Source organism: Suillus paluster (assembly GCF_016628075.1).
Source record: "Suillus paluster strain FC165 chromosome Unknown EDB91scaffold_7, whole genome shotgun sequence".
Classification (NCBI taxonomy): Eukaryota; Fungi; Basidiomycota; class Agaricomycetes; order Boletales; family Suillaceae; genus Suillus; species Suillus paluster.
Window position 1 is genome coordinate 211,028 of NW_024537567.1, and position 20,937 is coordinate 231,964.

The following is a 20,937-nucleotide window of genomic DNA, read 5'->3' on the forward strand; positions in this document are numbered from 1 at the left end:
TCGTTGATCGAAACGTGTATGTACATAAATGATAATCGATGATGAGCTGACGATGAGCATATCTTTTAATGTGATAATGTGAGAGGTGAAGGGAGGCTAGGGTGATGATGTGAAGATGTGACAAGATATGATCCATGGATTTCCGAGCCCTGAAGATTGGCTTCCGATGCGCATTGTGTCATGGTAAAACGCCGCGCCGCTGAGGATGAAGTCTCGCCACGAGGCGGTCCCTGGGAATCTCCGCAGAGGTGAGTCCGCCAGTAGCTACACAAATCAACGTTCAAAGTGAGTAGCAAGTTAGTATCAAAGCCACTTCTCTCAGTGACCCTGGACCAGGATTATATCCAGTACGGCACGTTCGCTACACGTTGTACTAGGTTGTACTGGTAGGTTGTACTACTGTAGACTTTGATATCGCCTGTATTGAAGCATATTGAAGCTTATTCCTATCTCGATCCTGCTCCTTTCACAGAACAACGGTCGCAAGGCGGAAATCTAGACGACTCGACGAATATGGAAGAGCTCGAGGGCCGTGTGGCCTCAAGGCTGCCTCGAGGTGACGGGGCAAAGTGGTTGTACTAGCTCTCCCCCATACAAGGCTTTTTGGCTTGACGTTCTTAAGCGCTCCATTATGTGGGCAAAGTGGGCAGCTCAGCTCAGTTTATCTAGTGTGATCTTCTCCTTCACATCTCCTCCAGCTTAATCATTGACACTACATCTATCTTCAGCTAGCCTTGTTATCATGCCCAACGTTCGCAACGTCGTTCGTCGATCTCGTCGATTGTCACATCAATCACCCATTGCAGGTACGACGATCATTTCCTTGTTTGACCTTGTGGGTCCACACCCTTTCAAATCACTGATAATCTTCACCACAGCTGAAGATTATGTTTTTGAAGATCCGTACTTCACTCAATCGGGCTATTCAAGCGTTGGGACCGTTGGCATCCCTTCGGTTCGTGTCAGCCCCCCATCTCCTGCTGAATCCGCAGTCTCTGCCTCCCACATCTCGTCGTCACTATCCCCTGTCCTATCCCACTTGCTGTCGTTTCCCAATCGTTCATCACACTCTCGTAAAAAAGAAGAAGGCCATATACCCCGCCCTCCCAATGCCTTCATCGTGTTTCGCTCTTGCCTTTGGAGTAATGAGGATTTCAGAAGCCTGGAATCCGACCATCGCAATGTTTCGCGCATAGCCGGCGAGAGATGGCGTAACTTATCTGATGACGAGAAGGAACCTTTCGTTCAGATGGCAAAAGAGGCTAAAGCAATGCACGCGAAGATGTATCCCAACTACAAATACTCTCCTTCTCATCGCTCTGCCGTGGGACCGAAGCGAAAGGCGAGACGCAACAGCGAGGAGGAGAAGGCCAAGTGCGATATGATCGCTTCCTTGATGCAGAAAGGTGTCGAGGGCTCTGCATTGGCGGACGCAATGGCACACGTAAAATCTGAGGATGTCGACGGGTTTATACCGAGTCCTATCATTCCCCCACAAGCCCCCATAGTCATCCCCAGAGCTCTTCCTCTTGTCCAATTGCCTGAACATCACAGAAAGAAGGCTGCTGCCCGTCCTCGAGCCACCCGCCCCACCACTACGCAACATCACATCGCAGGCCCTAACCTCGCCACCTTGAGTCCTCGTCCGTTGCCAGTGTGCCCTGCTTCTCGATGCGACGCAGAGGCCGCACCTACTCCAGAGCAATCCAGCGGTACCCCCGAGCTGCTGTATCCAGCCGACATGATGGATGAGTTCGTTCCCACTGATGAAATCCCGCCTTTAAATCTCGATGCTGTTTTTGATATAAAGGTATGCCAACTTTATATATCGTCAACTTGATGTCGCTCATCATTGGACGGGAAGGTTGCAGAACAGGAACCCTCTAGCATCTTCTACTCAGGCATGAAGCCAGCTGCAGGGCTCGCCTACTTCGGGGCCGAGTTCGATGTCATGCCTTTCACTGACTCCTCCTTCATCGGTGCCAATCCGCAGCTGCCCCCTACTCCACCCCTGATCCATATCGAAAGTAACGAGTCTCCCATGCTGAGTGACTATGCGTCTCCCCTGTTGACGCCTCATCAATCTCCGATTGTCTTCACCAACCCTTGGACTACCTTCTTCACGCCTTGTTCACCAGACAACGAGCTCGACGAATTTTTTGTACAGCCCATGGCTGCCTCGCAATCTTCGCTTCCGTCCCCATACAGCCCTCTCAATGACTGGCATCACAGCCAGGTACATGCCCGAGGGCATTGATCCCATCGCTAAAGACGTGCAATCCGAAGTTAACCTCGATGACTGGATTCACTTCAATCAGTTCTAAAAGTCACAAACTCAAAACTCCCGCTCCATACTCATAGAGTTACACCATCATACCACTCATATGCTCACGACATCGACGATCTCTCGTACACTTCCTATCTCGCACTTCTACATACCCAGCACGCACAGATTTCCATCGCAACGCTTGTCACATATCATGTAAATTCCTCTGTATCTTTTAGAACCCGCTGGGTTGTTACAGCTAGTATATGCATCTCATTAGACCTCAAAAACTTGTGTATACCATACCATTCAATTGTTACATATTTGGATCGTTCATCGTTTAACTTTCTTGGAAGAAGCCGCTTTGTCTGCATTCTGCACTCTCTTATTTCCCATGGTTGCAGCCTTTAGCTCTTCCAGGTCGATACGTCCTGTACTCTTCTCTTCCTTCAACCAAGCCAGGCAATCATCTTGAGTACCATCGGGGCGTCCGAGCTGCCATTCAATCACCCTGTTAACCATTGCTTTCATCCATGGACCAGGTTTTTCGTCCATAGCGCGGGCGATCGCCTGACCCTGTGACGGTTCAGCCCAAAGCCACGTACAGTGAGATCAAAATTTCTCACATCTAGTATCGGCTTAGCATCCACTGCTTTGTCTAATCCAAGTTCTTCAACCCGCCTCGTCAATGCGTTGTAACACTGAATGCACTCCGCTGTTACTTCTCGATCAGACGCTGAGACAAGCTCGCACACGAGAGAGAACACAAGGGAGCTAGCCCAGTGGGAACCTGTGTTTATATTATGGACAGTTTCCTGTCGTAGCAAAAGCCCTGGACAACAGGCACCCATTGTCAATCGAATTTAGCTGCACAATTATCAAGCATACCTATAGCAACCCTTTCCGAAGGCAGCCTTAGCCTGTCCTGCTCCAGAGAAACACCCTTCAAGAGGTCAGCAGCAGAATACAGGGCAGGTATGCCATCTAGATAGTGATTTTGTCTTCCCAGCTTGAGGCCGTCCTGGATTGCACACTTGACGAGCATTTGCTCCTTTCCTTTCTGATCCGGGTACGTGATTCCATGATACGAATAGAGACTGGCTGCAAGAAACAGGCGTGCCTTGCACCCTGGCTCTTGCAGAACGTACGATCGGAGAGTAGGATGCAAAGGTATCGAATCCTCGCTGAGTGAAGTGGATGAAAGGAGGCCATACAAAATGGTAGCGGCGCGTAAAGAAAGGTCCTGTGCTTTCGGAGAAGACGATGCGATGCTGATGGTTTGTGGTGGGACGTGGTATATACTCCAGTAGAGTTTGAGATCATTAATAATACGTATCGAGCGGAGAGGATCCGGCCCTGCACGAGGAACCCATCAGATATTTCTTTCTCGTAGGACGGCTGACACGGACCTTTCATCATTTTGTCTATTTCCTCCCCAACTCGTTCTCGGCTGATTTTTTGTGCGAGGTTGTCTTGAATTATCTCAAGCTGGGCAGCTTGCTGCAGATCAGGATCTATTTCGAAACCGAAGCGGCTTGCAAAGCGAACACATCGTATCACGCGCAGAGGATCATCCAGGAAGGTTTCACGTGGCGGCAACGGCGTACGAATAATACCGTTTTGTAGATCATCGAGGCCCTGTACGGAAAGCGTCAGTATCAAAAATGTGAGTGATATCTGTAGCATAACCTCACCTTTTCAGTGAAATCCTCAACTGAACGAGTATGAATGTTGTAGAAAAGCGAGTTAATGGTGAGGTCCCTACGCAGAGCATCCTCTAGCGGTGTACCAAATTTCTGTATGTGATCTAGTCAAGTTCGGCGCGTTCTTCAAAGAGACCTTAAACACACAACTTCAGTCGGTATGCGACTGTCTTCTGCATACTCTTCGCTTCTTAGATTCACGAAATCGAGGTCTATGCCAAGGAGAGTGGTCCGTGCAGTTTCCAAGTGTTTGGACTGATCAGGGTTGCTCTCAATTTTCGCGATTTTGTGCACATCAAGATCTTTCTGCTCAGACAGAAATGCTACGAAACCTTCAGCGAAGGTCACACCCATCATATCGGCGAGACAGATGTCAATATCATTGCTGTCCATGCCTAGTAACTGTAACACGCGAATGAAACAACATGAGAGCTTGCCCAAACCATGACAGAGGTCCGGATTGACCTTGTCCCTGACCCATCCTCCGTTTATCCTGCACGCAGTCGTGATGTTCTTGTTCTCCTGAAGATGGCGCGTAAATTCGTCGAGTAAAGTACACAAACGGTCCTCGGCGTCGGTCAGTTGGATTTCTCTCCTGACTGCAGGTGCAATGCGAGTCGCCATGTTTCTGCAGTGAATACGTCCTAAGAAATGTTGCGAACGTCGATATCCAGTGAAAGCAGCGAATTCTAGGACATTACAGGTGACTCGATGAAACATGAGAATGCCGATTGACTTCTTTGGGACGAGTATGGTAGTTGAAGCGGAGATCAAACGCCTTCCGGATGGGGCAGCGCTGGCACCCGGTGCCGGCGCCCCACCGACCCAATCCGCGTTCATTTCGAGCCTGTGCAGTACGACGACCTGCTCCTCTTCCTATAAATCCCCTTCTCGCATATAAATTACTCGTTGATATTCAGAAATGGGTCGTGTATTGCTCAAGGTCCGTTTACTACCATTTTACAATTTTGTCTTGTTACTGACTCGTCAAGTTAGGTTATTATCTTAGGCGACAGTGGGTGCGTACTGCAAAGTGCTTAGCCTTGGCCCATAAACTTGAAACTCATAATTCTGCTCTTACTTGCATAGTGTCGGGAAGACGTCGCTCATGAACCAATATGTGAACAAACGGTTCAGCAACCAGTATAAGGCCACCATTGGAGCCGACTTGTAAGTGCCCTTTCGCGCCAGTGGCTCCATTCACGGTTCTTACCCGCTCTCAGCCTTACAAAGGAAGTCATGGTGGATGACCGTCTGGTCACAATGCAGGTATGGTGCTATGGTAGGATAGCTTGCGTCATCCCGACTGACAGGGATGCTTAGCTCTGGGACACTGCCGGACAGGAGCGCTTCCAATCTCTAGGTGTGGCTTACTACCGCGGTGCAGATTGCTGCGTGCTTGTGTATGACGTGAACAGCGCCAAGTCGTTTGAGACTCTCGATAGCTGGCGTGATGAATTCCTCATTCAGGCAAGCCCACATGACCCGGAGAATTTCCCCTTTGTCGTGTTGGGGAATAAGATCGATGTGGAAGAGAACAAACGACAGGTCTGTCGAAACAAACGTCAGAACATGTGTTCTTTGCTGACCTGTTTTACAGGTAACACAGAAGCGGGCTATGACGTGGTGTCAGTCAAAGGGCAATATCCCTTACTTCGAAACTTCTGCCAAGGAAGCTATCAATGTCGAGCAGGCGTTCCAGACTGTCTCCAAGAACGCACTGCAACAAGAAGCAGAAGAACAGCTGTATGTTTATTTAATCATTTGCTCTATGTCTGGTAATCTTGCTCACGATAAGTGATAGGTATGTTGATTACCCGGACCCAATCCAGATTGACCGGGAGAGCACACAAAACTATGGGTGCAACTGTTGATGGATAATCTATGGACTGGTATTTCTTCTGTTGGTCGTGCTCTTTGCGGCATCTTGCCGTTTGTTACCCCTTGCAATTAGGCCGAGTAATATTTTACATTGTTTTCTATCGCGTACGTCATGAACGCTGTTCAACCCATCTATTCACGACGCAAGCTACGGCGGATCGCGATAGACATAAGAAGTGACAACCGGCTGAAGTGAGATAACACATAAGGCATTGGAGGTTGGTACAAGTACAAGACATTCCTTCCGCAATTCCTTCCATGTTTCCAATAACTCACAGCCTGTACTCCGATTTCTGGTACTTGACCTTGGCTGAGGCGGCGTTGTCAACAAACCAGTACACCTGGCCTGGGTGCGATGGTCTGACGCGGGAAGCAGGCAAGCCCGCTTCTGGGTTATCAATTATGGTGCTGAGGACATCAGCCTTGCCCTCGCCCGCTGCAACGAACGCGACGCGTAGAGCATGGTTAATAACCGGGAATGTCAAAGTGATGCGTCTCGGTGGAGGCTTTGGCGAGTCCTCGATGTACGCGACCCACCTGTCCTCTTCCGTCAGTAAAGGATGATCTGGAAAGAGGGAGCAGGTGTGTCCGTCTGGACCGATGCCGAGTAGGATAAGGTCGAAGACGGGGAAGCGAGCGGCATCTTTTTGAGCAAACTCGCTGATAAGCGCTTTCTCGTACGCGTCTGCGAGTTCTTCGAGGTCGTCCAAGAGGGAGACATCGATGGGGTGGATGTTTTGTTTTGGTATAGGGACTTTGCTGAATAGCTCCTTCCGGCAAAGATTGTAGTTGGAGTCTTCGTGATCCAGTGGAACGCAACGCTCATCGGCGAAAAAGACCTGCCTATCGGATGCATGAGATGGATGTTTATTACGATCTCTGAATCGATCCGCACCATTTGTCCCATTTTACCGCGGGGTTATCAATGAGCTTATTCAGTTGCTTTGGCAGGGAACCGCCTGAGAGAGCAACAGTGAACCTGCCCTTCTTATCGATGGCTTCTTTCTGTGCTTTAACGATGAAGACGGCGAGCTTCTCGCTCAACTCATTCGGGGAGTTAAACGAGTAGAGTACGGGAGGGCTTGGGGGTGGGTGAATGGAAGACATGATTAGGGGGACAAACGCTGGGAATACGCGCTTGGATTTCTTGTTGACGATATATAGCGTACCGTGTGACGTCAATAAATACAGACAAATACGCGGCATTTCTTCACGGTTCCGCGAGGAAACTCGGGAAAATCTTAGAAACTCCGGAATAATCTTGACATCGCTATGGAGCCATCGCCGACGTAGTTCGACTTATCTCTGGTGACCAGTCCTTCCCGTCATCTAACCTCTCTGGTACATCCATATCAGCATGTCCGACACTCCCTTCTACTCCCATCTCTGGGAAAATGGACAATAATAAAGCGTCCATGATAAATACTGCCAGATGCATATTACACGCAGCGTCACCGAGGGGATCGATAATTTCCTCAAGAGTGCGTTCAGGCGATGGTCCAAGGAGGACGGGGGCCACAAACGCAGGCACCTGTTCGCGCAATCGCCGAAGTAGCTGCTGGTGAATAATAATTTGTTCTTCTGGGGTGGGATCGATTGCAGGTGGGCCTGGGTATCCATCTGGGAACAATGTACGCTTGGACAGTCGTAGTACAAATAATATAGAGGATGCGCACAAAATTCGAGTATAGAGTATGTGGGTCAAGAGTCTAGAAGAACAAAAATTAGAGAGCGCGTCACTGCAAATAGTAACTTGCCTTACCGGTCGACGAACGGTGTCATGGCCGCATAGATCATGCACAACGTATGCATTACTGCGCTTGTGGCAAAGCGTTGGTGCATTGTAAACAGTTCCGATATCATTGCGAGAGGCTCTCGAGCATAATGACTGAATAAACTCTGAGGGTTGCGTGGAGGAATCTCTGCGCGCAGGGATGGGGTAGAGGATGCCGCTGAGGCATATGATGAAGAAGGTGGTGAGACTGATCTTGCACTCCTCACGGGTGATGCAGGAGCCTGACGAGCTATCCTCCATGGTTCACTTGCTCGCCGATGAGTAACTGTTGGGCGCGTGGAATGGTTAACGAGTTTGATGGTACTAAGCGTCTGTTTATATGTTTGAACAAGAGCTAGGCCTATCCCAGAGATGGACTGCACGGCAGACAGGAAGAATACAAGGAGGGAATGAAAAGAGAAATGAGCGTGATGAGTATGAGACGGCGGTGATACGTCTGGAGGCTACAATGTCATTCGTTCAGAGTTTGATACGCTATGACATAAAATCACAAACCTTGTCAGACTCTGCATCAAGGGATGGACCGAGCAAGTCCAGAATTGTTCTCTGAATAAACCAAGGCTGGGTGACTCGCGGGATAACATCCTTTACTACTACCTTGAGGATGATTTCACGCACGATATATCGCTCAGCCTCTGGAGCATAATCCTGAGGGGGGAGGCATAATTTAAGTACGTGGTCGAATGCCTGGCGAAAGTATTCCTCGTCAATTTTACCCTCGGGAGAAACTGCTACGTGAGGCTGCAGCTGGTGAAAGAGGTGTGGAAGGGGTACAGCGCCACCCATTGCATACGAGGTAGATACTTTGGATGCGGCGTGGCGGTAGTCGCGATAGTGTTGGGTTATTAGAGCAGGGACAACCGAAAAGATGAATAGGGAGAAGTCAGTGGATAGTAGACGTGTTTCGAGGGTCCTGAGGATGGTCGTAAGGATAATCGTGATTTCAGGAAGCAATTCCCTGTCATAACGAGTAATCTTGGTCCACCACGTATTGACGAAGGCGCGCAAAGCAAGGGCAAGAAAATCATAGGCCTCAGCGTTAAGTTCGGGAGAGCATGTTGGTGAAGCAAACAACGGCGGCAAGTCTGAGCCTGGTGGTAAGTGTGGAAAGAGGAGACGCTTTGCGAGTGTCGCTTGCGGCTGTTGCTGTTGCTGATTCGACTTCGTCGCGTTGGACGTCACAGAAGGCGTTGAGCGAGGACGGACGTTGCTCGCCATCGACGCGATATAAGTACAACCGAAGTTCTGGCGGGTCATCCATCATAATTACGTAACTAGCGTTAAATCAATGAATTTCACTTGGGAGGGGTAGCTGGATGCACGTTCCCAAGTATTTCTTTCACACTCTCCAACTCTGACCAGGTAGACGGTTCAGTTCACTCGTTGCTGTCCGTCCGACCTACCATAATATTGGTTGGTGCGTCATAAAACTTTCTTCCACGGTTCCGTAGGCTAACACATGTTCGGTCACCAGCGCCATCTACCCATCTAGAATCTGCCGTCACTCGTTAACAATCCGACGCTCTTTACCTCCTTTCAATATGGACCTCAATCCTAACTTTCACTATAATTCAAGACGCAAAGTCGCCATCCAAATTTTTAGCGGGACCGGTACCAACCACACAACCACCATCATCATCGTGGTTCTATGTGCTGTTGTAGGCATGTTGATCTTGTACGGTCTTTTTCGGTTCCTACGCCACCGATTCGCTCGACGTTCCACCCCCCTACCTCCCGTGCAGCCTATAGCTCACTACCGTAAGCAGCGGCTGACAGAATTTACCGAACGACCCGATATGTCGACAACATACTCCCAATCTTCACGCCTTTCCCCGTCATTTGAATTATCGCCCGCCGCAAGTGATTCTTCCCTTCTTCCTGCAAAGTACGACAATACTTTTCCTTCGCGACAGTCAAGTCTGTATCTGGCTGAGAAAGGTGATGGCCAAGGTGTGCCGCCGCCCCCAGGCAAAGACGAAGAAGTTCTACAAACGCCAAACCCTGCATTTAATTATGCCAGGCGTCTTAGTAGCAGCTCTCTGGGCTCTACTCCATCTACTCCTCCTTCAGCTTCTGTTGCCCACCGTTCGCCATCCCAGGCTACACTTCCCCGTTCATATTCTCGCCGTACTGGTCCTCCATCTGCAGTTTCCAGCGCCTCGATCCGAAGCACGAAGAGTTCTGGCAGAAGCACTATCATAGGTGTTCCACATGGACCACATAGTCAGGTCAAAGTCGTACTACCGGCTCCTCTCGCTCCTTCTCTGCATCCATATTTGTCTGGACCAGAAGCAGGTCGATTGGGCGTGGATACCCAGACGTCATCGCGCACGACCATGGTCGATATGTGGGCTTCCCCGCTGCACAGGTCGGTGAGCTCTGATTATATCCGTGAGTTACGAGCGTTCCTGTTTTCCGTGAATTTCCGAGCTCATTGCTGTGACAAGGACCAAATCCGCCCGCACTTTCTGCTGTGCACCAGCGCGGAGCTTCACCGTCCAATGCTCGACAGAGGACTTCCTCCTACACACCGTCATCGTCGTATCATTCCTCTGCGATTGGTTCCCCTGCTATTCCTCCAATGCCTACCCAGAACAGTACGGAAGAGCAACTTAATGGCGCGCCTTATGCTGTGCAACATCAGCAAGACGATTCCACGAGAGACCGACGTCGCAGTCTCTCACGATCCTCACCACCACTTTCCGAAGGGTCCACCCAGTCTCTAGCACATGCCATTTAGCACGAACAGGGAGCGCAGGAATGCCCTCGTGAACAATCCATCGCATCTCGTCAAAATAATAGTTGATGGACACATAGTATAAGTATTTACATATTGTGATGACCCGTGATGAGTTGGTAGAGCTGACAGTGACAGCGTCATCATTCTTTATATTATGTGTACGTATTTTTCGCACGTCATCGAGTCCTCGCACCGCCAGACTCCTTGTCCGTGTACTTACAAGTCGCCACAGGAACTTATCAGGAACATTTGAACCATCTCCAGATTGCATGCTGACAATTCCGTGTTTGATTATTGGCCGAATAACGCACTAGAACCCTTCCTCTCCTGCATGTTCAACGTGCGCGATTTGTAATAGACGATTCACGATCTCTCAAGACGTTGAGCGCAGCGAGCAGCCACAAGTAGCTTTTGGTGTCTTCCGCTCTTGCTGCACGAAACATATTCGTAATCTATTCGGCTCGCGCCACCGCCAAAAGTTCTACTTGACGATACAGCAAAAACCAACTCGTTGGGCCAGCCGTATTAATTCCGCTACTGGACTGAGAGTGCATGCACTATTTTCACGTTTTACCAAATATCAATATCAACTAAATGGCGGGCTCTGCCCTGGGGTACAACAGGGTAGCAGTGGCAGTGCGTCCGAATGCTATGTCAATCCCAGTCTCGAACCAGACGTTCTAGGACCTCCCTCTAGTTGTTCTGGGAAGCGCCAGCGGTGATGTTTTCAACTCCGCTTCCCAGAACGTCTGGCTCTAGACTACGTCAGTCCATTCGAATTCACGCCTTTTCGTTTCACGATGCAGCCTTTTCACCTATGGAAGTGCGTCGAAAATGACATTCATCTTCAATCGGTTGTGAATACGAGAACTCCGATCACTTTTGTTGTTGACGAGCAAACCACTTCCCTGCTCCGAGATAGGCACATACCGCAATTCAGGCTCGGATGTGCGCCGCTGCCATTCGCCTCGCACTCATTAAACGTTATCTTCCTTGGCATACACAGGAACCAATCACAACAGATAGCATTGACAAGGAGGGCAACCTCAGGACGCCCATTTGCACACATATAAAACACGCCCAGATGCTTTGACCTGAGCAGCCTTTCCTTTCGACAGACAATCTGGTAAGAGGTTTTCTACAAAATATTGGCACTATTAAAATCGTACTCGTCATATCTACCTTGCGTAGCTGTTAAAGCATGCGCTTGCACACAGGCTCTCGGGCATGTAAGTGCAATGAGTGGACCATGGCTTTCTGGTTTCTTACCCATTTCTTCTCCCTCCTAGTAGGTCTCTTACTATTGGTGCAGTCTGTCGAAAAGGTCGCTGGACACAACTGGACTCAGTGTCTGGTTGACATTGCAGCGAATGCAAATGCTACCCATGATTTAATTGGTCTCCTCGACGGCAATGGAGATCCCGTGTCGAATACATTCGATGCGACAGCGATAAGCTACTCGCTGTGTACCTCCTTCTGTGGCAGCAAACGGGGTATTTATTTGGATATATTGTCGCAAGATTTCAGTTCGTGGCTATTGCCATACCTTGCACTGATCTCACAGCTCCCCTTTGGGGCACAGTACAGGCTTGATAATCTCATGTCTGCTGTGTTAACCGTTGGGTCACCGGCACTTGCTGGTTACTCTCTATTCATTACCCTCCTCAATTCGCGCTGGATCAACCGCCGATTTAGTCAATCAGTGCATTATCCTAATTCACGTTTCGCAGTCTCTATTATAAGCAGCCTTCAGCAAGTCCCGCTAAGACTGCATTCCGATCGCACACGCTTCCCCTCTCTTGTCGTCCTTCCGGAAAACGACACCTGGTGGAAATACTTCTCTGAATTGGTGGACTACACTCATACATGGTCAATCGCGTCTGCAACCTCCATCGCCTGGGTCGTCATCGCCTATATCCTGTCTATAGTCAACACCCCGTCAGATGCTTATGCAAACTCTCAAGCCGGTAGCGAAGCCACTAGTTCAATGTGGCTGTGGTTGATTCCAATAGTCATTGGATGGCTGCAACTCTCCCCGAAATGCGATTTCCATCGCTTACAAGCAGCTTATGATCGCGCCGACCAACACGCGCGCACAGGATGGGCAGATGCTCATGCAGGAACGCCACCTGCGTCCACCCAAAGAGCTTTAACAATAACTGCTAAGGAGGATGATGTGATGTCTCCGGACGAACTCCTCACCCCTCCGGTGTTTAATTATTCACGTTCGCTGCGATGGGCATCTACAGCAGAGACTATGTTCCTGGCGTTTAAAGTGGCATCAGAGAAGGCTGAAAGCCATATTCCCGTCCATTCTGAGAGTGAATGGGTCGAGTCGCACAATATCAAAACTATCCACCCCAGCAATCGACGTGGGTCCCCTCAGGAAATCACCGCGTACTGCGCACCACCCGACGGTGCATGGCGCAGCCATTGGGCGCCTGGCGTGTTCACACGAATGGCTCTCGCGTCATGTGCTTCGCTTACATTACAATGGGGAACAGTCGGAGCAGCATTTATGGTAGAGTGGTTCATTCCTACGACAGTGCGTTTTTTTTTGGTATACGTGATATGTCAGCTAACTTCGGGCAGGGCATTGGGTGTGATTCTCTGGGTTACCTCCTTTATGGAGTTGTATCGACTTTCATTTGGATAATGCTCCTGATGTCCAGTATTCTCGCCCATTACTCCGCAGCTTATTATTGTCGACCGCCACTGTCTGCACGTGTTGCTCTGGTGCTCTCGCACTGGCTACGGAGAATGGGCAAACTGTTGGCCGTTGCAAACTCCATCTGGGTGGTCTTGACGTGTATTCTCCAGTATTCTGGCTTCTACGATACATGCTTCTGCAATTCCAGTATGATTAGTAGGGGAAAGGCTACTGCATATGTTACGATCATCGAAACCACAGCTCAGGCTGCACTGGCCAAGGCTGCCTGGATCGGCGGCCTTGTCCTGACATGTTCCTCAGCGTCGGTTTTCGTCGGTCTTGTGAGTCTTTTATTGGATACTCTTCCATAACTGTTGTTGTAAAAATATTTACAAGTAATTATACGACTGTAACCCCTCCACCCGTGCCAACCCCCAGCGGGCATACCAACGCTTGTCCATTGTGACTGCCCTTGCGAACCCTTTGCGGATATTACAAATCTTCCAGGTCGTTGAACGAGTCAAGTGAATATGTTATGTACTGTCTTCTCACTTCAAAGAAGCACTGGAAATAAGTACTCGACCCACTAGGTGGCGTATACAGAACATATCACCGCATAGAACGGTGCCAATGGTCCAGAGAAATATCAAATATCACGGAATTCAAACTGGAATGATGCAAGTGAGACATCCGACTCTATTCAAGACACACGGTATAAAGTCCTAATCCTTTCCTACCCCTATATTTTGTCATCATATCCCTCAACTTCTTCTCCATCCTACGCACTCATCCAATCTCGTAGCTGGCTACTATGGTCGGACAATACACCTACCAATTCCCAGTCTGTTTCTCTTCAAATCGCAGCATCGATGCTTCAGTGGGACAGGGTTCCATCGATGTTCAGGGAGCACCGTTTTTGCGATGTACTGCGAATTACTGGGTGAGACATTCTCCAGAGAACTTTCGCTGGCTCCTCACCTCTCATCGTTAGGTCGAACTAGAGGCTAAATTCCTTTCATCTCATGCAGGGGAGACGTCAGGGACGCTGTCATCCCCAACCTCCTATCATTCAATTCCGAGACCAAAGCGTCCCTTGAGGCCACGCTCACAAAATGCGCGATTTTGGACACTCGAGGACAGAATGAAGCGCATCCAGTCCCGCACTGCTTCCTGGCGTAAGTCTGCTTTGCCGAACCTTTCTCGGCGATCGACAATACCAGACCTCGAAGTTCTTCATGTGCACTATGCTCGCCAGCACGTCTACGGCGAAGCATACGACGGATACGAATGTGGAGAAACCAGTCCAAAGCGCAAGCGAGCTTTTATTGGCATCTGCGACGTGAACAAAATGTTGCCGTTCGTAAGGCGTCGACTCTCATACGAATGCAACTACAATGAGCCGCCGCAATGGACATCAGGCGTCGAGGGCTTGGTGGATTCCAAGGTGGATATCACAGCGGACCACAAGATGGCAGATGTCAAGGATGAATCTTGCATTCAGTCCAATGTGACTCTAGAATCCTCGATCGGTGTCAATAGCACCCACACACAGCGCATCGTTGATATGATTCAAGATCTTCCATCCGCCAGTCGTCCGCGTCGCCTCCCATGTCGAGATATCTGCGAGGCCGGGCCAACTCACCACAACAAACCTGCATTTATGGACGAGGCCAACGAATCCACTGTGAACCTAATGCGGGATATGTTTCGTGATGGAGAACAGGATGACCAAGACAGCATTTTTGAAATCCTACAGGGCATTAGATATCTGCGTATCCTGTGAGCGAGCGATGATTTTGTGTACCCTAGTGTCTTTATGAAAATGATAACAATTTCGACACTTATCATGGATTGTGCAGTCTATTTGATGAAGTCTTGAGGGAGTGCACAGTCTTGAAGGCTGGAGTTGGGCTTGAGTCATTCTGCACACCTCGCTACCGCCGCCGGGAATGAGAAATACGACGCTGGCATCCCTAGTGTACGTACCACCAAAACGAATGCTACTAATAAATCGATGATTCGAAGGGGTGAAGACTCACCCGAGTCATTCTAAATTCAAATCATCCACGTACCTCCCGCCACTCCGCTAAAACACGACATTATGAAAGTTCTGGAAGTAAAAATAAGGCAAATCGACTCACTCTGGGACTATGTAGTACTACTACCGTGATGCAGTACTGCCGTTTGAATTCTGATGTTGACATGATTGCCGCTGCCCTTCGAGAAAACCACGTGGCTTGCCTCCCCGTGCCAGCCCTCGTGACTCGGTGAGTACAACGGATCATATAAAAGCGTCGTTAGATATAAGTATCTTAACATACCCTTTCGCTGCATTCTTCATACCCACGGGCTTAGACATGTCGTTCGCTCGGTTACGTTCAACGCCATCCCGTTTTACAAGGCTCACTGCAACTCGCTCATCATGGCGGCCTACTGCCATTGGGAGTCGGTACATGTCCCAGGATGTCGGTCAGGACTCTGCGACGGGGAAAGCTGTTGCTTCGCTCGGTATCGAGGTATGTGCAATCATATTGCTTTTTTTCTCATTTTAACCACCCACGAAGCCCTCCCGACTCACTATCACCAAAACAACCAGCCCAAAGGAACTTCCTCCCTCTAAAAGTCTTCTCTTCGGACGGACATTCGTGAGTCATTTTCTCATGTTCCTTATGTGTTGCGTCTCATCGCGATCCCAGTCAGATCACATGCTGAGAATCTCCTGGACTGAAGCTAATGGCTGGGAAGCACCCAACATTGTGCCTTGTGAGCTTCTCCGCTTTCGCTATCACTTTCACCGATATTTCCTCTCATATTCCAGTCAGCACCATCAATCTGTCTCCTAGCGCTACCGTGCTTCATTATGCCCAATCGTTATTTGAGGGCATGAAAGCCTATAGACACGATGATGGTACTGTGACGTTGTTCCGACCTGACATGAACATGAAACGTATGAACACCAGCGCACAGCGGGTAGCGCTTCCAGTACGCTCTATTCTTCTCTTCTGAACGATGTTCATACCTTTTCCCCACAGGCATTCGACGGAAACGCGCTTCTTGAATGCATAAAGGAGTTGATCTCCCTTGACCGTCACTGGATACCTAAGGAGTCCGGACACAGTCTTTACATCCGACCTACATTAAGTGGGTATTTTACCCTCCCTGCAGACGCGAATACTGAGGACAATGACGCTGCAGTCGGCACGAATGGCACTTTAGGTGTTGCGCCACCCAGCGAGGCACTACTTTTCGTGATCACCAGCCCTGTAGGACCGTACTACCCTCGTGGGTTCAAGCCTGTGCCATTACATGGAACGACAGAGTACATTCGCGCGGCGCCCGGAGGTATTTACTACTATTCGCTCCCCTATCTAGTATCATAATCGCTATGGCTAAAGGTACCGGTGCATATAAGCTTGCCGCGAACTACGCTCCAGGTGTTGTCGCGCAAAAAAGTGCGGCGAAACAGGGCTACGCACAAAACTTGTGGTTGCATGGTCCCGAGCACTGGCTTACAGAAGTGGGCACCATGAACTTGTTCGCCGTTATCAAGGACAAGGACGGTAGTAAGCATTCATCTCAGCAGTGTCCCAATCGCATGTTAAATTCATTGCCTTCGCAGTAAGCGAACTCATCACGCCCCCTCTCGATGGAATGATTCTCCCAGGTGTTACCCGCGACTCTGTGCTAGCCCTTGCACGTAACCACGTCTCGGGCGTCAAGCGCCTCCAGGGTCTTCCTGATATCATCAAGGTGTCGGAGCGCCCCATTAATATGGGCGAAATCATTCAATCCTCGAAGGAGGGTAGGCTTGTCGAGCTATTCGGTACCGGCACGGCTGCTGTTGTCACCCCTGTCGACAGAATTGGGTACAATGGAGGTGATGTCATGATTCCTACCGGTGAGGACGGTATGGGTCCCATCTCGAAACCTCTTTGGACAGAGCTAGTGGGTATCCAGACGGGCGCTATCAAGAGCGACTGGAACTACGTCGTGGCGCAGTAGTGCAACTTGATCTACAAACAGGGTATCTATCTACTAGAATATATTTCCTTGGTTTCGTGGCGATCGTAATATGGCAGAATCAGTTGGTTGTACTTTGAAATAAGTTTCATAACTGGTGTCCTAGCCTCTGACTTTTTGTTTCTTTTCTGTGATTTGCATGTCTTATCAGAGACGGACCGCTATAAAGGTCTATCCGGGGTTCGATACCCACGATAATTCCAGGGCACCGGCGAGACTGGCAAGCCTTCTATCATTAACAGATCAGTGCGCTGTTGTTGGCGTCATCCTGGGCTCTATGCACGAGCACGACAGGCGGCCTCTGAGGGGAAGCTCTCGCAGAGATGATATACGAAGTACACTCGTTTGTACAGATCAAGGCTAAAGCGTAACTCGCAGTCACAGATGTTCAAGTTGCCTGGGCTTTGATTTCTACCAACGTGCATATTTTTAACCTTAACTCCTCTTTTAAATGTGGAGTGAAACGCTGCCAACAAGGTTGAGATCATTGCGACGCATGCTCATTCGTCTGACAACACGAGGCCATCGTGCTGGAGCACGTTGTAACGGAGAAAGCAATGGTACGTATATAATTGCTCAAACATACACGTCATGTACTGGTTGGACGTGGCTTGTTACGTGTCTTGATGAAGATTGTGCGAAATCAAGCTAGCGAGTTCAGCTGTTAGCGACCAGTAGCGATGTTCGGAAATGCTAGTGTCGTTCAGTTGTTGACTTAGGAGCACATAGAAGGAACGACTGTCATGGTCTTACTCAGGAGCTACCATCGATTATGTGACATTGACTAAGCAGAACTTCTAAATTCTATAGGCTTAGTCATAGGGCAAACTCATCATCCTGGCAGTCCTGGCAAAGCATCCACCTGAGCATTTACTTGCATCGGTCTGGTCGTCCATCCTACTTCTTCCGTCGTTAATTTTTTCTGCTTCCTCGATAACCCAAGACACTCAGGCTGGCTGTCTGACTCTTCTATACACCCTTTTTCTCTGGTAAAAATGCTTTACGACCCAACCTCTGCACAACACCTAAAGCCCTGGTTGGTTCGAACTCTGGAACCAATGTGAGTACCGTCGGATATTCTGTCTTTGTCACCTTTGACAATGATTGGCATATGTAGATGTGACGCGGAGCCTGGGGCACTTGCTGAATACATTCTCGCTTTACTGAAGCACAATGTCCCGGAAAACGAGATGAGGAAAGAGCTCAGCTCCCAACTGGAAGAGTTTTTAGAGAAAGGTGCGTGTTGTCTGTGCAATCTGTGTCTCGGTCTTAATTTGGTATCAGAGGGACCCTCATTTATAGATACATTATTCACTGTTCTCAGAACCAAGTCGTATCTCCCTTACACGGCCAGCGACCCAACAAGTTCTTTCTCATTGCCCTCACATCCACAGTCCGCAGATACTGGAATTCCTATACCTCTGGATGCTCTTTTATCCAATCATTCGCCGACGGACAGAGGACAGAAACGATCACTCGAACATGATGAACGTGACGGGCGCCCACCCACTAAAGGTGCTCGGTTAAGTGTGGAAGGCCAATTTTCACGGTATTCCAATGGTCGTGACTCTCGCTCCACCGGCGCATGGAGTGGTGGTCAAAATAAGGCTGGGGGCCAAGGATTGATGATGAATGGTATAATGGGTGTCGGGATGAATGGCAGTAATCAAAATGTGAACACTCGACGACAGCAAAATTATCAACCCCCAGACCAAAGAAAGGGAATTTGTCGTGATTATCATAGTGCGCTTGCTCTCTCATAACGATCTAAGGGCGCTGCTCACCTGTCGCTACAGATAATGGATATTGTGCTCGTGGTGCACTATGCAAGTATAGTCACGGTGACGATGCTTTCGTCCCATCGCAAATGTTTCCTATGAATGGTGCTGTGCCATTCTTACCAATGTTTGGTGGAATACCATTTGGCATGGCGCAAGGTGCCCCCTATGACCCACACGAGGCACGCATGGATATGCGCCCGAATGGCGGCGGCATTGGCATGGGTCGTGGGACCCAACGTGCACCTCTACTCCCCAGAGTTCCGCAAGAGGACGGCGGTCAAATTACTCATGCGGCGGACAGGTCTGGTGAACTTCCGGTCATACAGGACCTAACTCCTCAGATGGCTCCAGAGTCCGCATCGTCGATCGCACCCCCAGCAGACCGCGTCCCACAGAGTTCCACACCTATACAGCAGCAACCAGTTCAACCCATGGACGTGGAGATGGGTGTTCCAAATGTGCCTGGGCCCTCGACGTACAGTATGCGTGGTGGATTCGGAGGAGGGATGAAGGGTGCACCTCGTGGCCGAGGGGTTTTTGGTGCTGATGCACAGACCTTCCGCCCAGAACGACGGCAAGATAAAACACTCGTGGTAGAAAAGATTCCAGAGGACAAGCTTAGCCTTGACGCTGTCAATGGTTGGTTCAAGCGCTTTGGGACGGTCACCAACGTTGCAATCGATGTTCGCAGCGCCAAGGCGCTCGTGAGTTTCTCTGAGCACACCGAGGCGCATGCTGCATGGAAGTCAGAGGATGCTGTTTTTGGGAACCGGTTTGTAAAGGTCTTTTGGCATCGGCCCATGGAAGGACATGGGCAAACAGGATCACGAATGCTAGCAGCCTCTGCACCACTACTAGCCAACCTGACTGCGCGAGACGCTCCCAAGCCTTCTGCACCATCCCAGCCTCCTGTATCGCACGCCACGACTCCCGCGCGTAAACAGCCCGTTCAGTCTACCGCTGTGTCAGAGCTCGCAGCGAAGCAGAAGCTGCTGGAGCAGCAGATAGCGGAGCAGAAGTCTTTAATGTCTTCATTAGAGACCGCTTCCGCCGAGGAGAAGAAAGGGATTCTGGCAAGATTGCGGAAGTTAGGAGAAGAGATGACTCTGCCATCAGTACCATCACCGTCAGCTACTCCCGCCAAGGTCCATTCGCCTGCACCCGTCCCGGCCACTCAGAATGATCACGAAAAAAAGGAGAGAGAGCGGTTGGATAAGGAGCTTGAGTTGCATGCTGTTGGGGAGTCTACGGAGGAACTTAAGGCTAAACTTGCAAAACTAAGGGAGGAGGCAGCGAGTCTTGGAATATCGGAGACCAGTGCTGAGACCTCGTATGGTGCACCGTACCGTGGATTCAGGGGTCGCGGTCGCGGGGCACGTGGCGCCTTCTATCGCGGAGCACCGCGAGGCGGTCCTCCCAGGGCAAGCATGAAACTCGACAACCGTCCAAGGAAGCTGTTGGTCAAGGGTGTTCGCGAAGACAGTCTGCAAGCATTGCGGGATTGGTATGAAGTACGTCGAGATTGTTCATTTCCAAATGTGTGGCTCGTTGACTCATTGATAATCATAGACCACCGGTCAGCTCGAATCAGCAGAGATCATTGGTGATGATGAAGTTCTCGTCAGTTTTAGGACGAGAGCTGCTGCCGAGCAGGTTAGTCAAGAGATGACCTGACATATTTAACACGCGCTTACTCTGTCCAGGGTTTTGCCAAGGGATCAACTATCGCCGCAGTAGGGCCAGTGAAAATGTCATGGCACACTGCCCAGCCCTCGCAAGCAAGACCACAAGATGTCACCGCGCCCTCATTACAAACTGCCACCACAAAAGATGCACATCCGGACGATATGCGGAGTGCTTCGCCGTCTCAAGGACGCCGTCCTTCTCCCCGTCCACAGGAAGAAGAAGTTGTTGCTATTGGATGGGGCGACGGTGATGAAGATGGTATGGGCATGTTTTGATCATACAGATGTTGACAATGCTTGGAATTGCATTTGTATTGTACTCGGTGCCGGTATATTTTAATCCTGCTGGCGGCTTGACGAACCTTCCTGAAGTCTCAGCCTTCAAGCCCTAAGTTACATATCTTTCGATAATCGCT

General features: G+C 49.7%; 10 protein-coding genes across 10 annotated transcripts; 7 read left to right on the plus strand and 3 right to left on the minus strand.

The window, feature by feature from the left end:
• The first annotated feature begins 559 nt into the window (after positions 1 to 559).
• Positions 560 to 2,614, plus strand: EDB91DRAFT_758561 (uncharacterized protein). Its single transcript, XM_041328306.1, has 3 exons — positions 560 to 806; positions 879 to 1,810; positions 1,865 to 2,614. The coding sequence occupies exons 1-3, from the start codon at positions 743 to 745 to the stop codon at positions 2,255 to 2,257; spliced, it is 1,389 nt and encodes a 462-aa protein (XP_041181262.1). The 5' UTR covers positions 560 to 742; the 3' UTR covers positions 2,258 to 2,614.
• EDB91DRAFT_1327149 (uncharacterized protein) lies at positions 2,600 to 4,593 on the minus strand (the record flags this gene model as incomplete). The annotated part of the gene is made up of 7 exons (XM_041325244.1): positions 2,600 to 2,842; positions 2,872 to 3,098; positions 3,155 to 3,622; positions 3,676 to 3,904; positions 3,961 to 4,062; positions 4,117 to 4,371; positions 4,435 to 4,593. The coding sequence occupies 7 exons, from the start codon at positions 4,591 to 4,593 to the stop codon at positions 2,600 to 2,602; spliced, it is 1,683 nt and encodes a 560-aa protein (XP_041181263.1).
• Positions 4,594 to 4,891: 298 nt separating this feature from the next.
• On the plus strand, positions 4,892 to 5,843 carry EDB91DRAFT_1235156 (small GTPase superfamily; the record flags this gene model as incomplete). Its single annotated transcript, XM_041321285.1, has 7 exons — positions 4,892 to 4,912; positions 4,966 to 4,988; positions 5,059 to 5,139; positions 5,193 to 5,238; positions 5,293 to 5,517; positions 5,570 to 5,715; positions 5,774 to 5,843. The coding sequence occupies 7 exons, from the start codon at positions 4,892 to 4,894 to the stop codon at positions 5,841 to 5,843; spliced, it is 612 nt and encodes a 203-aa protein (XP_041181264.1).
• An 86-nt stretch (positions 5,844 to 5,929) lies between these two features.
• On the minus strand, positions 5,930 to 6,957 carry EDB91DRAFT_1308165 (uncharacterized protein; the record flags this gene model as incomplete). The annotated part of the gene is made up of 2 exons (XM_041325062.1): positions 5,930 to 6,693; positions 6,746 to 6,957. The coding sequence occupies 2 exons, from the start codon at positions 6,955 to 6,957 to the stop codon at positions 6,123 to 6,125; spliced, it is 783 nt and encodes a 260-aa protein (XP_041181265.1). The 3' UTR covers positions 5,930 to 6,122.
• Positions 6,958 to 7,002: 45 nt separating this feature from the next.
• On the minus strand, positions 7,003 to 8,880 carry EDB91DRAFT_1196859 (PXA domain-containing protein). The gene is made up of 3 exons (XM_041320600.1): positions 8,141 to 8,880; positions 7,613 to 8,088; positions 7,003 to 7,559 (listed from the first exon to the last, which is right to left on the minus strand). The coding sequence occupies exons 1-3, from the start codon at positions 8,861 to 8,863 to the stop codon at positions 7,121 to 7,123; spliced, it is 1,638 nt and encodes a 545-aa protein (XP_041181266.1). The 5' UTR covers positions 8,864 to 8,880; the 3' UTR covers positions 7,003 to 7,120.
• A 306-nt stretch (positions 8,881 to 9,186) lies between these two features.
• Positions 9,187 to 10,385, plus strand: EDB91DRAFT_1244296 (uncharacterized protein; the record flags this gene model as incomplete). Its single annotated transcript, XM_041322399.1, has 2 exons — positions 9,187 to 10,036; positions 10,093 to 10,385. The coding sequence occupies 2 exons, from the start codon at positions 9,187 to 9,189 to the stop codon at positions 10,383 to 10,385; spliced, it is 1,143 nt and encodes a 380-aa protein (XP_041181267.1).
• Positions 10,386 to 11,486: 1,101 nt separating this feature from the next.
• Positions 11,487 to 13,469, plus strand: EDB91DRAFT_1217491 (uncharacterized protein). The gene is made up of 4 exons (XM_041320854.1): positions 11,487 to 11,511; positions 11,577 to 11,614; positions 11,675 to 12,930; positions 12,978 to 13,469. The coding sequence occupies exons 2-4, from the start codon at positions 11,587 to 11,589 to the stop codon at positions 13,404 to 13,406; spliced, it is 1,713 nt and encodes a 570-aa protein (XP_041181268.1). The 5' UTR covers positions 11,487 to 11,511; positions 11,577 to 11,586; the 3' UTR covers positions 13,407 to 13,469.
• Positions 13,470 to 13,720: 251 nt separating this feature from the next.
• On the plus strand, positions 13,721 to 15,217 carry EDB91DRAFT_758767 (uncharacterized protein). Its single transcript, XM_041328307.1, has 2 exons — positions 13,721 to 13,975; positions 14,027 to 15,217. Exons 1-2 carry the CDS (start codon positions 13,847 to 13,849, stop codon positions 14,816 to 14,818), a joined length of 921 nt encoding a protein of 306 aa, XP_041181269.1. The 5' UTR covers positions 13,721 to 13,846; the 3' UTR covers positions 14,819 to 15,217.
• On the plus strand, positions 15,002 to 17,277 carry EDB91DRAFT_1308191 (aminotransferase). Its single transcript, XM_041325063.1, has 7 exons — positions 15,002 to 15,551; positions 15,600 to 15,680; positions 15,732 to 15,798; positions 15,854 to 16,017; positions 16,068 to 16,377; positions 16,431 to 16,598; positions 16,655 to 17,277. Exons 1-7 carry the CDS (start codon positions 15,393 to 15,395, stop codon positions 17,035 to 17,037), a joined length of 1,332 nt encoding a protein of 443 aa, XP_041181270.1. The 5' UTR covers positions 15,002 to 15,392; the 3' UTR covers positions 17,038 to 17,277.
• A 773-nt stretch (positions 17,278 to 18,050) lies between these two features.
• Positions 18,051 to 20,797, plus strand: EDB91DRAFT_1046474 (uncharacterized protein; the record flags this gene model as incomplete). Its single annotated transcript, XM_041313268.1, has 6 exons — positions 18,051 to 18,115; positions 18,173 to 18,291; positions 18,340 to 18,798; positions 18,852 to 20,347; positions 20,406 to 20,489; positions 20,540 to 20,797. 6 exons carry the CDS (start codon positions 18,051 to 18,053, stop codon positions 20,795 to 20,797), a joined length of 2,481 nt encoding a protein of 826 aa, XP_041181271.1.
• Positions 20,798 to 20,937: the final 140 nt, after the last annotated feature.